Source organism: Sarcophilus harrisii, chromosome 2 (genome assembly GCF_902635505.1).
Source record: "Sarcophilus harrisii chromosome 2, mSarHar1.11, whole genome shotgun sequence".
Lineage (NCBI taxonomy): Eukaryota > Metazoa > Chordata > Mammalia > Dasyuromorphia > Dasyuridae > Sarcophilus > Sarcophilus harrisii.
Genome location: NC_045427.1, coordinates 550296834 through 550315884, shown reverse-complemented (window position 1 = coordinate 550315884; position 19051 = coordinate 550296834). Strand labels below are relative to the sequence as shown.

Sequence of the window (19051 nt, the reverse complement as noted above, 5' to 3'; positions counted from 1 at the left end):
TACTGCGAAAACATAAATTCTTATTTTTCACTAAAAACCATTTATTAATTAGACATGGGGAATGGGAGTGGGGTAGGAGAGGACAGGGAAGAATTTGAATAAAGACCATATTAATTTAATCTAAAGGGATAGGTGAAGTTAAAAGTACATTAAAAATCATTGTTAACAAATTCTAGATAAATTCAAACAAATTTTTAAAAACAGTTTTATCAATATCTGTTTGAATGTCTATTTAGGAATCTGAACAATAAAATCAAGTCTTTTTTTTTTTTTATTAAACAACTACGATTAGAAGCCGTTACCAGTATGCAATGTTAAATATTGAAATCTCTATGAGGTCAACAGTACAACTAATCTCGAGCAGAATCCCCATATAGTTAAGTCTTAAACATTTTTGTAAAAATTACTTCACTAATTTAATATTTTAGTAGTATTATCACTTCAGTTCAACAGTTTTCACTGCAAATTGATCTCTCCTTTGGCATTAAATGTCAGAAGGCTGTGTGTGTGTGTGTGTGTGTGTGTATGTATGTGTGTGTGTATTATATGTAAATAAAATGTCTAGGCTTATCTTGAGGTGTGTCTCTGGATATGAGCAAAAGAAACTAAAGTGTCAGTGAAATGTGATGAAGCATGGAAATGATAATTATTAAACAAGGCTATTTACACAATACTATTGTTAGGGCACTTAAAAGAAAGGAACAAATATATAACTTAAAACAAAGTTCCTTCTGAGGAAGAGTACAATTTGTTAAAGGATACTTTCTCACTTTCCTCCCTGTTGCTCAGGACTCTAATGTACATGTAATTTAGCCCATCTCCTTTCCATCAACAGAGGAAAAAGTAAAATTGAACACAAATCCCCTCCATTATTAAATACTATCCCCTCAGATCACAGGGTTAGTGAATTAGCTAAAGAGAAAGACAACAAATTTCCCCAATGGTGTTTTTCTATAAAAGAGTTGACCCTTTAGTAATAATCAACATAATAATAACCAAGTACTTATAGTCAGGGTGCACAACCCCCAATTACACTGAATATAGGAAAGAGGAAGCCATCTACGAGGTATAGTAGCCCAAATCTAATAGTTCACTTCAGAACCTCATCCTCCTCTTATTTATGTGGTATGTGAATTCCTATTCTAGATGTATATAAAATGAGTTCTACATAGACAGTGGAAAAGATCAGTTGGGCAATATATTCCTCTATTTTATCAGTTCTATTATATATAGAATAAAAAAAATTAAAACAGACTAGTTCACACATCTTTTTTCTTTCCTTTAAATTATACAGTTCTTTTGATTAGGTATACAAATTTACTGCCTATACCATTCCCTTTATAACATTAGCAATCTAACTTTCATTCTCTCTCTTAAAAGTGCATTTTTCTAAGCCACCAAATAGACCCATTTACTGATAACTTCCAAGAACTTTTCTCTGACCTCAATCTCCTAAACAACTCTGTTGCATAACATATTGCGAAAGCATATCCACTCTTCTCACTTCTAAGATATTAAACTATTCTGGCTTTTAGTCTATGTTCTGTCTGTTCTTATTTAAGCTTCTCATGTGTAGGTCTTCTCTCCGAATGTCTAAATAGATAGGGACAGGCTATACCTAAGGTCACCAATGACTTCGAAATCTTGTCACTTTACTTCATCTAATTTGCTCATTTTTAAAATGACAGAATTGGATATTATTTCCAAGATCAAATCTCACACAAATTCTATTATTTCCCATTTTCTTTGCTAGTTCCCCTTTAATCTATTTAGCTATAGGGAAGTCCCCAAAGTTTAGTTTTTTTATATCCAAACTATCATTGGAGTACTTGTACTTTTTTCTTTTTGCCTTAAACTGCCATCTCTTTCAAATCTACATATCTACATAAACTCTTCAATCTTTATCTCCAACTATAAATTAAAATTTCCTACTTGGATCCCAAGTAGGAAAACTCCCCAAATTTAAAACCAAATTCATCATCCTTCTTAAACAAGATCCCTCTCCCTGTTTATCAATGGCATCATTACTTTAAAATCATCTTTCCCTCACATTATGTTCATCTTTTATACTCTATAAATATGGTCTAGTAATTATTCTTTAAAATGTCTCTACATTCCTCTCCATTTCCAGTCTTAGTTTAACTGGCTTACTGCAATAGCCTACTATATAGTCACTATGACTTCCTTCCACTAAATTTATTCTCCAAATTGATCATGAACAAATCTTCATAAAGTAGAACTTTCATTAAATCATGAATAATATAAAGAATGTACTGAATGTACAAAATGCTGAGCACAGAATTAATGACAATGAATATCACTAATGGGAAAAGGAAATTATAGCTACCAGATATGCTTTACTCCCTAAAAGGAATCCTAAACTCTGAAGAAATGAGATGGCAGGGACAGCTGGCTTCAAGGATAATTGAATGAAGCATCAAGACTAATAATTTTGATCAAACCCCTGGCCAACAAAAACTAAACCAAAGTCTTCATTATAAGTTATAAAGTAAGCAAATGCCAGTTGGTCAATTTTGTTCAGGTTTAAATTTCCTTTCTCTATAGTAAATAAATACTTTATATAATACTGTAACATTTGATGCACCCTTAAGTAGGAAAGCTTTTTTCAATCTTGTATAGTCAGTTTATCACATTCATTTAGTGATACAATGTGCTCAGGGGCCCTGGGTAGGACATGAAGAAGGGACATGTCTGTTACCTGGTCAATCACTTACTCACCTTGTAGATCGTCTGTTTCAGGTACTGCTTTGTCCACAGATGTACTTTCCACTTGGGTAGATGCTACAGAGTCTGATAAAAGTGACTGATTTGATACAGGGCTAAAAGAAAGTACAAATTTTCAGGTTAAAAAAAGTGGAGAATAATCCAGCTAATTGCAGTAGATTATTACAATATTTGGAATAACAAAAGTTAATTTTTAGGAAATCTAAATAGTACTAAAAAATTAGTAATATTGTTGAAATTAAGTACCTCAGAAAAATTTCATCAACAAAGGTCAAATGACCCATTAAGCAATTACTTCCATCAGAAGGTAGATTAGGCATATCTTTACCATGCTTCAGATACCACATGAAGGTGATATGAATGGCAGAATAAAAACACTAAATATATTTATGATTTATATTAGCATCTTTACATTACAAAATGATCAACTATAACATCATGCAATATAAAAAGTCAGAAATTATAAAGTAGCATGGTGGAGACTGTTAGATTTATAAGTAAGGAGGACCTGAATTCAAATTTTGCCTCAGACATGTACTAACTTTGATTCTAGGCAAGTCAGTTAACCTCTATGTGCCTCAGTTCCTCATCTGGAAAATGAAAAGAATTTGAATTGATGTCCTCTATAGTTTCTTACACCTCTAAATATATTTATGATATTATGAAGCTACAATCAGAAAACTAGTTTTGATATGATATAATCGTAGCAGTAAGATATAATGCAATTAGAGTAAGAATAAGAATATAATGCAATTAAATTTAAATCTCTAAACCAACGAAAAATCACAAGTTACAAAATATACTAATGTAAACAAGAATGAAGACTTGTTAAATTTATTTAATCTTTACTCAATACATAGTTCTTAGTTTTAGAAGAATATGAAACAGATTTACATTTTTTAGAAACAATTCTGTTTCTAAATAAACAATTTGTCAACACTGGAAAAGATTTTGGATTTGGATTCAAGGGAACAAAATGATCATCAGTCACATTTGTAACCTTTAAAAAGTAAGTAATTTGATCCATTAGGATCTCAGTGTCCTCATCTGTAAATTCAAAGAGTTGAACTACATGGAATCTGAGGTACTTTTTGCATTTTAGACTTATGAACCTATGAAAAACCTATGACTTGGGCAACAAATCACTGAACAAATAATTAAGCATTATTCGAATAAATACTATGTGCATTCCATTCAACCTCCCAGGTAGAAAGAAAGCAAATCACCAAATCTTACTATAAACACAAATTTGGGATAAAGAAAACAACAAAAGAAGTTTATCAACAAATTAATGCTTGAAAATTTGACCAGCTATAATTGAATAGTACATTACAAAAAATATCCAAGGAATAAGGAAGATGCTAGGGGAAAAAGACTTATTTTTATGTAAAATGAGGACAACAGAAGTTACAATTCTGGAGGAAAAACCACCAGAATGAAACTCCCTTTTTTATGTGAAAATCATTTTCATACACAATTCTTCAGGAAGATGATGGGTCAAATATAGGTACTACATGGATTATTTTTAATTATCCTTTTTAATTAAGACCTGAAGAGACCTTACCTTGGCTGCATAGATGGGGAAGATGTGGAGTCTAATGTTGATTGAGCTTCTGGGACATTGCCATCTGTGCACTGAACTGGTAAAGATTCAGACAGACTACTGACAGAAGTTGCTGTAAGAATACCATAATATCACATTAAAGTTTAAGTATCGTGGTAAGTCCAAGAGTTCATCTAAAAAAATCAAGGTTGGTTTTCCATTAAATATTGTTTTACAACCAAAATTATAACATGTACATATTCCCTCAACAGATATCCACTGAACTATTGTGAAGTAACAGATTTAAAGCTAAAATGATAAACTAGGAAGAAAAATCTGCCAATTTTATTATTATAAACAAACATTTCCCTAGTGTAAGTTCACATCTGTATATATAAGTATATAACCTAACAAGTGATCTACTGTTATCTGAAACTTGCTAAGTTTTCATTATCAGTCCAATAAGTTATATTTCCAGGTGTTTCATAAATGCTATGACTTTAGTCTTTCAGCAATTTTTCCTCTAATGTACTTACATATTATTCTACTCTACGATCTTCTAATCCTCAGTTCTTTTATATATATATATAACAAATGCAAGAATTAAGACAAGAAAAAAAGGCCTATTTGTTTATAATATAGTGTTGCTGTTTTTCAGGCACATGGAAAGTTTTCTTGGCAAAGATACCAGAGTAGTTTCACATATCATTCTCCATTAGATTTAAGCAAACAGATTAAATGACTTGCCCAAGGTCATATTACTAGCAAGAACCTGAAGTCAAATTTGAACTCAAGACTCTATGACTCCAGGCCCAGTGTTATAGTCAAGGAACCATTTAGCTGCCTGCAAGGCAGAGGTGAAGTGACTTACTTTTTATGAAATCCTGTGTGCATGCGCACTTGCATATGTGTATGCATATATATGTAGTAAATATGTCTGTCCAAATGTATGCATACACATACACATTCACATGTAAATGATTTGCTTTAGATACAAATGCAAAAAATATCCCACAGATATTTCTTATAATAGCTAAAAATCATTTAAGACCAATTTCTGTTTCTGTCATAAGAACATTTTTAGAAATATCAATGTGAAAACAAAAAATGTTCTATTATCCATGGTGAAAAAAATACATTTAATCTTAACTTAATGTAATTCTATAATAAGCCCTTGTTTATTCACTTAAAGAGTCTCTCAGATGATCGAGGCTTTTTTTAACTAAGAAAATTGATTTGATCTTAAAGAAAAACAGGAATATCAACTAAGTTGACTTGTAAATTTTGGTTTAGAAGATGAAATAAAACATTTAAGTATTTTAGATGCTGGTAAACATCCACACTTTTCAATAATTTTTAAGACTTTTTACCAATTACTTATAATTTTAAGCCTTGGCTTTGCTCCTTTTCCTAACATATGCCCTTTCTATACTTATATAAAACAACTCCCACGAACTGAAAATAAACACTTTCCCCAATGGAAAACTTTCTACTCCTTCATGCCCATGGGCTTTGCATTATGCAGATTAAATATTACTTTCAAAAATCTGCAATATAGTCTATAATTATATAAAATGAATAGTTAAAATTTATCAAGTACCCACACAAGTGCACACATACGACACACGTGTGTTTTGTAGTAAATTATCAAAGACTCTAGTTTATAAAAATTACTTAAAACAAAAACCACTTACCAGGTGGGCTAATTCTACCATTACTACTATTCTGTCTTTGAAGATGTTCTTTATAGCATACTGAACACATGCCATTTGTACGAGGGTTTCCATAAAATCCACAGCCAGTGGAACAAAGCATAGGCACTTGGCTATGGTTAGTTTCTTGAGCCATGTTCCTCTTCTGTGCACCTGAAAATTATAATAAGAACATCCAGAGATAATACAAATTAGTTTTGTATCATAAAAAATAAATACTTCTTCTAAAAGCGTATCAGTTAGATCACATGCTGGAAATCTTTTTCCAAACATTATAAAAATTCATACTCCATGTTCCAGGCATGGAGTTATAGGAGAACTACAGTGGCTCTGAAATTAACAGATCTTGGAAAATGTTTGTCCTTAATCTTTAGAGTATGTATGGGAAGCTTGGAGCAAACCAGTTCTGTTTGTACTTTCTAGACTGGGCCTGAAATAATAAAACATACGGATTCATATGTGATACCTAAAATCCAGGAGCAAAAACTAAATTGAGAAAGGAGAGCAGATGATTAAAAAAAAAAAAAAAAATGAAGCTTTCTAAACAGATGTCAGATTTTTTCCACCCAAACGATGCTAAAGTAGCAGAATGATGTCTTTTATGTGAGGATTATTAATGGTAGGGGGTGGAAGTGGGGAAGAAGATCTCTGTTGTCATTTTTCTTCCATAAAGCAAATGACTAACATGTCTCTGATTTATGACCAAAAATATTATAAATTCTCGCCGTTGCTTGCAAAATTTTGTATATGCATGGTTATAGTTAAGAGATAAGTCTGTGTAAAAGTAAAAACTAAGATATAATAAAGAAAAGTTAATTTTTTAAAATATAGCCCTTAGGAAGAATTGTAAGATAATAGCTCCTGATTCTTGTTAGGATCCAACACGTCACAGAAGTTCTACATCACCTAAGTGTCATGAGGGAAGCAATTACATGTTCCCCTAAAATCTTGAATCAATTAATTCTAAAAACTGTAGATAGCCCAAATACCTAGAGGATCTATATAATGGACGAAGGACTCAGGCAGGCAGAGACAAATTTTATGTCAGAATGGAGATCCTAGACAAAAGTTAACTATTTGCTGGTTATTTTCTGGATCAGCCTCCAAGGCTGAAAGAACAAAGGCAATCAAGTTCTAACACCATTGTCATCCAAACCACCAATGTGATATTAAGTTGATTTAAGAAAATCTTTCTTGCAAGTATTTCTACAATGACACCTATTTTTCTAGGTATAACTGATTTTTTTTTTTAAAAACAAACTATGCATTAAGATTTTTTTCAGAGATATATAGGAATCAAAGGAAAGAAATATTAAATAATAGAATCCTCACTATAGTTCATTGCACTGAAATACAAGCTATATATGCAGAGAGGTACTACCAATTGCTGCAAAAAACAAAAGTTTCAGATGGACCATAAATTCATTAAAGCACATCTTTAGTTCTGATTAACAGTTTTTGACTCTTAGCTTTTTACCAGTTTCAAATCCCTACATTTTGTGCAGCATGTGAAAGATATTTAAAGATTTTTACTAAACCTACATCAAGTAATATAAAAGGCTAGGGAAATCTGTCTCAATCCAGATAGTCTATTTTCTTATCTAATAGATAAAAGTAAAGTGCTGGAAGAAGCAGAAAACAAATCAAGTGAAATCCCAGAAAATTATATTAAGTCAATAAAGTTTAAACATAACAATAGCTTTATTCAATTAATTAAACTGATTGTCTTATGATTTCTCCCCTCCCCTTCCCTTACCTAATCCAGTTCTTTAGTACTCCCATCTATAGGGGACATAAAAATCAAGAAAAATATAATCTTTTATTGTCATGATACTTCCTAAGGTAAGTTTTTACCTATTTCACATATAAGATTTTTGAGACCGGAGACTGTTTTGCTTTTCTTTCTTTCTTTTTTTTTTTTAGTACCCTGTGTTCAGTATAGTGCCTGGCACACAATTAGCTTTCTTGACTGATTGATAGTGGAGCTTCCTTAATGTTCAGCAGCTTTTATTTCCATTTGTAACAAAAATCAAAATTACTTTAAAAGTTATGAAATGGTGCTGACGAGGTCCACTACAAATTTGTTATATAATCTAAATGAGGCTCTCCTCTCCACCCCTCCCAGCCTCCTCCACCAATAAACTCACTATCTCACTTACCACAGCAGTTCTTCCAAATCTTTTCATCCTTCTTTAACCTTTCCATTATTTCCCTTTTCCCATTCTCTCAGCTAAGAGCATTCCTTATATTTTACTGGAAAAAAAACCAAGTAAATTGCTGAGATTTTCTCTTATCTTCATATCACTCAAATGCCTACTATCACTATCATTTCCCTTATTTCTTATCATATATTGAGATGATTCTTTTCGCTTAGCTAAGGAATATGCTTTTACATGCAAAAGTGATAACATTCTATTCCATTGCTTCAGTAGACTTGCCTGTACTCTCACCATTGCTCTCAAAAGCTACTTTGTACTGTGTCTGTTCGTAACCTACAAATATGTCTGTCTTCTTCCATCCTCAAAAACACTTGTTTACCTTGGCAAGTTATAAATATTTCCATAATTAGCCTTCTTCAGAAATTTAGTCAGAAAAGGGAAGATATCAAAAGTATCTAATACCTTTTTCCCTCACTCTAATTTCTACAAAAATTACCAATCTCATCTTCCAATTGAAATTGCTCTACCTAATATTGCCAATGATCACCAAATTCGATATTATCTTCTCACTCTTCACGCATCTCAATCTCTATGCACTCTTTGCCACTGCTAATCATCCCCTTTTTTGCCTCTAGTTTTCATAACACTCTATTCATTTGGTTTTCCTTTTATGTATGTGACCAAACCTTACTCTGCTTCAATGGATATTTATATCATAGCCATTAACTATGAGTTTTTGGGGGGGTAAAACAGGCGCTTGCCTTCCACATTCTTTTCTTTTCCCTCCATACTATTTCACTTGGTCATCTTATCAGCACCCATGGAGGTTTAATTATCATCTCTAAGCTGATGATTCTCAAATCACCTCAACTAGCCTTAACTTCTCTAATGACATACATCTTGTATCTCCACGTGTTTCCTAGACATCATAAACTGGATGTCTTGTAATAAGACAAACATGACTTGCCCAGGATCACAAAGTCAAATTTGGACTTGGGTCCCCCTGACTCCAAGGCCAGTGCTTTATCTACCAAGTCAACTAACTATCCCTCTTGTAGACATCTTAAACTCAACTCTATAACTGAACTCATTATCTTTTCTCCTCTTTCCCTTCAAGACCTCCTCACACCCTAAACTTGTGTATTATAATTAAAAGTACCACCATGTTCCCTCAACCACAAAAATATTAAAGGACTCTGGTACTAATACAAAATCTCCATTGCCCTTCTTAAATGTACAAGCTCTTTAGTGAAATAATAGTGTACCTTATTGACACTGTTTTGTCCTCTTTTCCATGAACTTCTCAAATTCACATTTTGCTACATTTTGTTATTTTGTATCATGTCAAATTTTTTCTTCTATTTCAATGGGTTTTTTTTTTCTTACCTCCACCCATCTCCAACCACCTGCTTTGGTGTAAACTACTAATTCTCCTTGATAACTGCCAACTAATGTATGCTTTCAGAGAACATATATTTTAATTTCCTTAATTACCTTAATTATTTGCTTGTTTATTTGATTATTTATTAATTTATTTAATTGTCTTGATTACTTTAAATGGATGTGAATATCCTTTAGGAATCTACTTCTAATCTTATCTTTCCCTTTCAGGCTATGTTCTTTAACTGATTCTCAATTTTACAATTTTTGCTCAAAAGAGTATAAAGTAATCTGATTCTATTTATTGAGTATGAAGGGGCCTAATATCTGCACGGATGTTTTTTATCTCTAAAACAATTCCCTATATGGAAGAAAAGTAAGAAGTAAAAGAAATGGAAGGCTTATGACAAGTTTTGAAAGATCAGGAAAACTAGCTACCGGAGGTCTAAAAGTACAAAAGTCTAGCCCATTATTGGTTTTGTTGCTAGCCCAGCACTGAAGCCTTTAAGAATGAGGAATGACTTTGGGATCCAGGTCAAAATAGATGAGGACTCATATGGTGCGATGCCATAGTTGGATAAAACCTTTGTGAGGCCAATCTTATGTAGAAACATCTTTATTTCTGAGCCCATCCACCCCAGAGATCTAAGAAATATAGGGAAGCAAGTTGCCTTAAAGTATTGGGGGTAGAGGTAATATTTGGATTCTATTCTTTATTTATGGCAGGAACAAATGATGTTATGTCACTGGCACCTAATAGAAAGGGGAGTACATCCTTAACCAGGCCTTGAGTCAATTGTACTCTTAGGAGTATCTCTAAAATCTTGAGAAGGAGATGTGCCTGTCTCTGAGACAGGAGCACACAGAGCATTTGAAACACCACCAACAAAAAAAAGTAGCATTTTAATAGCTTTTTAAAGTTTGCAAAGCACTTTATGTGTTACCACATTTTACACTCAACACAACTCTTTGAGGTAGGGCAAAACCCATTTTAAAGATAAGGAAACAGAAGCTGAAAGAGGTGAAATGATTTGCTCACTTAGTTAGCTATCATATAGCTGGTGAGTTGTCTGAAACAGAATTTGAATTCAGATCTTCCCAAGCCCAATATCTGTTATATCATCTAACTGCCGGAGTGCTATGTGAAAGAAGCAAAATAGTAAAAGTAGTAAAGAAATCTGGACGGGTGTGTGTGTGTGTGTGTGTGTGTGTACACATATGCTTGCAATTACAAGTTCTAAAGACTACTTCCATAGACACTTATTGCTTATTTATTAAAAATAACTATAACATGCTAATTATAAACACTAAAATACAACATGGCTATAAGTGCTACAAAAATTTAAACTCATGTTGTTATAATTAAGTTGAATTAGGATATAACCACAAATATCTTAGCTCCAAATCCAATTCCAAAATACTCTTAAGTAATGTAAATAACTGAATTATGATCTTCATTTTAGTAACTTACAAGCACTTTTTAAAGCTGTTTTTTGTGGGGTAGGGGAGAAAAAAAAATTAAGAAAAATTATATAGATTAATAAGCAGAGTCTACGGCCATACCACCCTGAACGCGCCCGATCTCGTCTGATCTTGGAAGCTAAGCAGGGTCGAGCCTGATTAGTACTTGGATGAGGGAGATTAATAAGCAGATTCTTAAATATCAAGGATGCAAATTATAAGGAAGTCAATACCTTCTATGGTTTGAACCCGTTTACAAGTCCTCAAGCATAAAATCAGGCTAGCTTGGTGAAGGGTTAAATAAGTGGAAGAAAGAGAAGGACATATTTTCAATGTTATAACCATGTGGTGGATGACTAATCATATCAAAGAAACTGAGTCTGGTATTTCTAAGAAGGAAGTAGGTAAAAGAAAATAAGAAAGGATTTTAAATCCTTAATTGCTACCTTGTTACATTTATGGAGAAACACAATGGTGAAATAGAAATTCACAATACTCAGATTTAGTTTCTGCCTGGTCAATCTGGCAATAAAACAATGCTGGGTAAGCCACTGAACCTCTAAGTCCTGTAGGTTATGCATCTATAGGACATGAAGTTCACATACTTTTTTTTGAGTGCAACCCAAATCAGATTACAATATAACAGAAATGTTAAACAAAGTTATTTTGAAATACAAGGAAATACAGATAACATTAATATGTGGTTTTCTAAGTCAATAAATAACCTATACTATGCATTTCTATGGATTGACACCATTGCTCTAACAAATACTCTAATTTTATAAAATACAGATGTATCCATTTATTAAAAGAGGAAGTTTCCTATATAAATGAAATCTCCAGTCCAATTCATCTCTCTAGTATTTACTGCCACCATACTCGGGAGAAAAAAAAAAAAACCACTGAAAAAAAAATCTGTGACTCATTAGCATGGGACACTAGGAATCAGGAGAACAAAGATACAAGCCTGATTCTGCCACTCTCAGTAAGAACATGGCTAATGTCTGGACCTTAATTTGTTTAGTCATAAAATGAAGGCCTACGATTCAATAATCACTACATCTCTGAATTTTAAAATGTATTTTTCTAAAATCCATGTTAAAAGATTTTAAAAATACTGTTACTTATTCTAAGATGATTTTATAACTTGAAAGAATTTAGAACTCTAAAGAAAATGCTTGTTAAATTCGTCACTATTCTATTTCTTGGATCATACCCATTAGTTCATATTAAAAGGAAAATTCAAATGTCTTTACAAAATATGTTTTTAAATTTACAATTTAGTATCACAGAGAGCTTGAAGAGACCTTGCATGTCTATTTGAGGATACAATCTCTTCATTTATAAATGAGAAAATTAAGGCCCAGGGGGATTGTGTTTTACTCAAAGTCACACAGGAAGTAAATAGCTGAGATAGGATTCAAACTCTTTTCCCAACTTCTTGTGCCATGTACTTTCAAGAGAAATACAGGAAAGATGACTGAATTGGTATGCAAGTATCTCAACACTAGCTATTTTTCTTTGCCTTCTCCAAAATCTAGCAAGTTTTCCTTTGAAATGTTCTTGGCATCAACCCACCTGTGTCCGTTCTTACCTAGTACTACACCTAGTACTGTCTCACACAAAGCTTCTTAAACGGTGGTTCATTATCTTATATGGAGTCTCATAACGGGGGATAGTGAAATTTTGATTTATAATCAGTAAATGCTTGATTTGTATACCTGTTATACACCTCCAAATTCAGGATTACACAAAAATTTCTTGAGTGAAAAGGGGTCATGAGTGGAAAAAGAAGCCGTGGTCTAACCCACTTATCAACTGATGCTATCACTGATTTCCTGTCTGTAGCTTCGTCTTGTTTAAAATAAATTCTTACATAGCATATATATATATTATATATATCTTATCTATATTTTATATAGCATATATATGCTTGGATATATTTAGATCCATTCTTATAAATCCTTACTTATATAGATAAAACTTCCAAAACACAGATTGTCATTCATTCCCTTACTCAAAAATCTGCTAACAGAACCTAAGTGTCAATAAAAAGTTTAAATGCTCCTTAGATTGGCATTCAATTCTTTAATCTGATATCAATCTATCCAATTTTATCTCCCCCATTCCTCTAATAGAAATACCTCAACAATTGTTATCTGAACACTCAAATTCTTATTTCTTAACACAAATCTATGCTCAATAGTCATTACTGTATACACTTATATTTTTGTATAACAAGAGAAAGCAAGAAATGGCTACCCCTCCACTCCACACATACACTGGTTAATCTACAGTAAAACATTGGTCAAAATTACACAGGATAAGCAGGTATGGATGAGTTGAAGGATATTTCAAAACCTTTTGAAATTACAGTTCCATCTGGCAAAAAGTGTCTATCACTCATATGTGTCATCTTATGGTATGCCTTGAATGTTTATTTCACTTCTGTATGTTTCTATTAAAGTTCCTTGAAGGCAAGGATTCTTGTTTTACCTATAAATCTAATTCCTTACCATATATCAAAGAATACCTTTCATAAAGGTATTTAATAAATGTTTGCTAAATAAAATGTTTTACTGTCCCAATTAGATTATAAGACACTTGAGAACAAGACTTACTTCCTTTGTATTTCCCCAACAAAGAAACTCCCACCATGCTTGTCCATCTTAAGTATTCCATTAATATTCATTGAATGAAAAATGAGATTAATGCTAATGTCATATTTGAAATAATTTTTTATTTCAATTCTAAAAACATTTAAGATTTTCTCTTATTAGAACAAAAACCTTTCCTCTTTAGACAAATAAGTCACAAAGAACATGAACACATCTGCTTATATCTGAAAAATTCAATTTTACAGGTATGTATCTAAGTAGAAGGATTACTAACTACTGTCCAGGAAGTTAAAAATGCGAATTTCATTACAACTACTTATGTTTCTCCTACAGAGAATAGTTTTCTACAAGGAAACTGTCTTAATAATAAGATTAGATATCTTGTGGTAAAACCAATCTCTTTTCAACTTGGTATCCAAAACGATTTTTCTCCTGGAGAACAAGGAAAAGCTCATAGTAGGCATGTTAGAAATGCTAAATTAAAAGTTATTTTACATCTGAAGACTATGACCACACTGTTTATTATGTATAAGATTTACTTTTTTTTCTGATACAAATCAGCCAATTGAGTAGTGACTATATTTGACAACTTACTAATAAAGTTATGTGCAATAACCTCTTGAAGCCAGAAGAGAGCAGAGCAATAATGTCTTTTAAAGGAACATAATTAATCACAATTATTTGCCAATAACTAATTTCATAGTAAAGTTTCACAAGGGACAGTGGGGAAAGGGAAGGGAGAAAGAGACAGACAGATAAATAACTACAATTGTTTGCCAACAACTAATTTCATATTAAAGTTTCATATGGGACAGTGGCAGGGTGGGGGCTGGTTGAAGAGACAGAGAGATAATCAGAGAGTCAAGAGACAGAAATAGTGAACTTAAGGGAAAAAGAAAAATGTTTCAGAGGGCAAGAAATTATCTGTGGAAGTCAAAGAAAAGAAAGGAATTGGCTAAGAAACATTGCAATGACTTGCTTTGATAAAGGAAGAAAAGATGTTACTTACTCTGGTGAAAAAGTATAGGGATTTTGGATTTGGAGTACAGGCCTGCTACTGTACTGAGGATGTTTTGCAGTTCTCTCTCTGTGTAGCTGTCCCCACTTCCCTATGTCAGGTTGTCTTTCCCTCTGCAGCTTGGGCTGAAAGACAAAAATGGTTTACATCTGGCTGATGTGGGTAGAACACTCGATGATAATCAACTCATTCCCCAAATTTTAGCTACAGATAAAGTAGATGAGAATATTAAAGCTCATTTTAGCTTCCTTTTTCCATTACTACCCTGCTACCAAGGTTGCAATAAAGACCATAACAACATACTTAATAATATATTCTATATATAAGGAACATAGCAGTTACCTATTGCTGAGTAGAATACTAGAGAAAGCACACTCATCCCCAATTCTCATATGACCCAAGTAACATGTGACATGGGGAAAAAGTCAAACATAACCCATTAGTTGTGGAATTTCTAAAAATCCAAAGCTAATGCACATCGAAGCTTTGGAAATTTATTTCTTGTTTGATACAGTATTTAAACACATCTACACAGGAATAGTATGGGCAGTACTCAATTTTCCATGACTTCCAATTTGGCTCAGATATTTACTAGCTGAGTGACTTGGGCAAGTCACTTCACTCTGTTTGCCTCAGTTTCCTCATCTATAAAATGAGCTGGAGAAGAAAACCATAGCAAAATACAGCAGTATCTTTGACAAGAAAATTCCAAATGGGGTGACAAAGAGTTGAAAATGATTGAAAAATGAGTGAACAAGAATAGCATAGGAATATATTTATCATACAAAAGATTAGAAAAGATTTCATAGTCACTATGTTGTTAAAAAAAAAAAAAAATGATAACTGGATCATCCAGTACCCTAACATAGAGTGCCAAAGAAAAGTGTTACTTAACAAGCATTTATGAAATCATTAATAAATATTTGCTGATAACTGATTATATCTAGTAGTTTAATGTTAAAGTCCATTTTCTTCTAACAAGAAAAGAACATAGGGACAGCATTACTTCAATAAACATACTGGGAATAAGATATGATTTTCTCCACAAAGTTACCAATGATCTCTTAGCAGCCAAATCTAATGATATTTTCTAAATTGTCATCCTTTTTGGAACCTTTATACCATTTGATACTTTAGAATACCTTCTCCACTTTGATGCTAGATTTTAAAGACTGTTAATGACTGCTGAAGCAGCAATTAATAAGTAACTGTATCCCCCCAAGGGTTTATCATGGAACCCATTTCTTTCTTCTTTTTTTTTTCCATATGTTCCCATGAATTCAAATACCACTTTTGCACATTAATTCTTCAGTGTTAGTAGCTCTCTGGAGCGCTCATTCTCTATCACTAACTGCCTATCAGACATTTCCGAATGTATGTCCTTTAGGCTTCTCAAACTCAGTAAGTCCAAAACATAAATTATTTCTCCAAGAATCTTCCCTTCCCCTTTTCCAAATTTCCCTATTACATCTTTCTGGTCACTGAAATGTAACTCTCAGGTGTAACTGTGTCACTTTCAAGTATTCACTCTGACATATCTAATTAATTTGCCCAATGTTTCTACTTGTCATATCTTTAGTATACATCCCCATAATCTCACTAAAAAACTACCCCATTTCAGACCTTCAACTCTCACCTGAACTATTACAACAGATTTCTAATTAATCTCTCTGCCCACTCCAATTCAACCACCACAGCTTCTCAAGTGCTTTTTTCAAAGCATAAATCTGTCTCACAGATCTACATAGCAATAAAACTATAGGGTTGTTTTTTTCTCCATTACCTTCATATCAATTAGAAAAGTACAATTTTTAAACTTTTATATTTTATTATTAAAAACCAAAAAGATCATTGTCATATATACATCAGAACACATTAAGTATATATGTGAATCTCCCTTTCAAACCATGTGCTTTTTGAAAATAAAAAATTAAACATTTCTTTTTAAAATATATTGGCTGAGTTTCCAATTGATAAATGGTCAAAGGATATGAACAGACAATTTTCAGATGATGAAATTGAAACTATTATCACTCATAGGAAAGAGTGTTCCAAATCACTATTGATCAGAGAAATGCAAATTAAGACAACTCTGAGATACCACTACACACCTGTCAGATTGGCCAGAATGACAGGGAAAGATAACGCGGAATGTTGGAGGGGATGTGGGAAAACAGGGACACTGATACATTGTTGGTGGAATTGTGAACACATCCAGCCATTCAGGAGAGCAATTTGGAACTATGCCCAAAAAGTTATCAAACTGTGCATACCTGTTACTACTGGGCTTATATCCCAAAGAGATTATAAAGAGGGGAAAGGGACCTGTATGTGCATGAATGTTTGTGGCAGCCCTCTTTGTAGTGGCTAGAAACTGGAAACTGAATGGATGCCCATAAGTTGGGGAATGGCTGAATAAATTGTGGTATATGAATATTATGGAATATTATTGTTCTGTAAGAAATGACCAACAGGATGATTTCAGAAAGGCCTGGAGAGACTTACACGAACTGATGCCAAGTGAAATGAGCAGGAACCAGGAGATCATATATACTTCAACAACAATACTATATGATGACCAGTTCTGATGGACCTGGCCATCCTCAGCAAGGAGATCAACCAAATCATCTCCAATGGAGCAGTAATGAATTGAACCAGCTACGCCCAGAGAAAGAACTCTGGGTGATGACTAAAAATCATAACATTGAACTCCCAATCCCTATATTTATGCCCACCTGCATTTTTGATTTCCTTCACAAGCTAATTGTACAATATTTCAGAATCTGATTCTATTTGTACAGCAAAATAACGGTTTGGTCATGTATACTTACTGTGTATCTAATTTATATTTTAATATATTAAACATCTACTGGTCATCCTGCCATCTGGGGGAGGGGGTAGGGGGTAAGAGGTGAAAAACTGGAACAAGAGGTTTGGCAATTGTTAATGCTGTAAAGTTACCCATGCATATAACCTGTAAATAAAAGGCTATTAAATAAATTAAAAAAAAAAAAACAAAAAAAAACAAAACAAAAAAACTGTGCACACCCCTTGATCCAGCAGTGTTTCTAATGGGCTTATACCCCAAAGAAATACTAAAGAAGGGAAAGGGACCTGTGTGTGCCAAAATGTTTGTGGCATCCCTGTTTGTAGTGGCCAGAAGCTGGAAAATGAATGGATGCCCATCAACTGGAGAATGGTTGAGTAAATTGTGGTATATGAATGTTATGGAATATTATTGTTCTATAAGAAATGACCAGCAGGACGAATAGAGAGGATTGGCGAGACTTACATGAACTGATGCTGAGCGAAATGAGCAGAACCAGGAGATCATTATATACCTCAACAACGATACTGTATGAGGATGTATTCTGATGGAAGTGGATTTCTTCAACAAAGACAAGATCTAACTTAGTTTCAATTGATCAAGGATGGACAGAAGCAGCTACACCCAAAGAAAGAACACTAGGAAATGAATGTAAACTGCTTGCATTTTTGTTCTTCTTCCCAGGTTATTTATACCTTCTAAATCCTATTCTCCCTGAGCAACAAGAGAACTGTTCGATTCTGCACACATATGTTGTATCCAAGATCTATTGTAACCTATTTAACATGTATAGAAGTGCTTGCCATCTCCGGGAGAGGGTGGAGGGAGGGAGGGGAAAAATCGGAACAGAAGTGAGTGCAAGGGATAATGTTGTAAAAAAATTATCCTGGCATGGATTTTGTCAATAAAAAGTTATTAACATAAAAAATAAAATAAAATATATTGGCTGTACTCCCTTCTCAATATTTTTTTTTCAGTTTTCTGTGCATTTCAGAAAATGTTTCAATGGTATTCCTTTTTTGAGGCATCATTATTATATTACTTTTTCCCTCCAATTAAAAACTGAAAGAAAAAAAAATTCTAACAATCATAGTGAAGCAAAAGAAAGCTACAAATTAGCCATGTCCATACATGCATCACCTAGAGTCCAGAACTTTTCTGTCAGGAAGTGGATAACAGGATTAATTCTAAGTCTTCTGGAAAACATGGTCAGTCACTGCACTGACTGATAAGCTTCCTAAATTTTTAAGTTATTTTCCTTGACAATACTTTTGGTTTTTGTAAAAAGTGTTCTCCTTGTTTAGTTCACTTTACTGTGTGCTTCATTTAATATTACTCAAAGTACTCTAAAGTCAATACATATCTTTCAATGTTTGTTTTCAAAGTAACATTCCATTATATTCACATAAATTGTTCAACTATTCCCCAACTGGTTTTACTTTCATATTACTCTCCCCCACCCCACCTTTTCCTTTTAATGCCTCCTTTAAGATCAGAAAATTTGTTTCATTTGTGGCAGTTCCCCCACCCCCACAACCTCCTCCTTGCCTCTTTCCCTATTACCACTTATTTTTCTGATGAAGTTCAT

General features: G+C 33.1%; 1 protein-coding gene across 4 annotated transcripts in view; it reads right to left on the bottom strand.

Moving 5' to 3' along the window:
- Positions 1-19051, bottom strand: part of ZFAND6 (zinc finger AN1-type containing 6) — an 89867-nt gene that overhangs the window by 10865 nt on the left and 59951 nt on the right. For 3 of the 4 annotated variants that reach the window (XM_031955644.1, XM_031955642.1, XM_031955643.1), the window contains 4 exons: positions 14628-14761; positions 5983-6153; positions 4310-4421; positions 2740-2840 (listed from right to left, as the gene is read on the bottom strand). In XM_031955644.1, coding sequence (XP_031811504.1) covers positions 2740-2840; positions 4310-4421; positions 5983-6136 — 367 coding nt within the window. In that variant the 5' untranslated portion in view covers positions 6137-6153; positions 14628-14761. The remainder of the gene's footprint in view (positions 1-2739; positions 2841-4309; positions 4422-5982; positions 6154-14627; positions 14762-19051) is intronic. The other variant, XM_031955645.1, reaches the window with a different exon arrangement.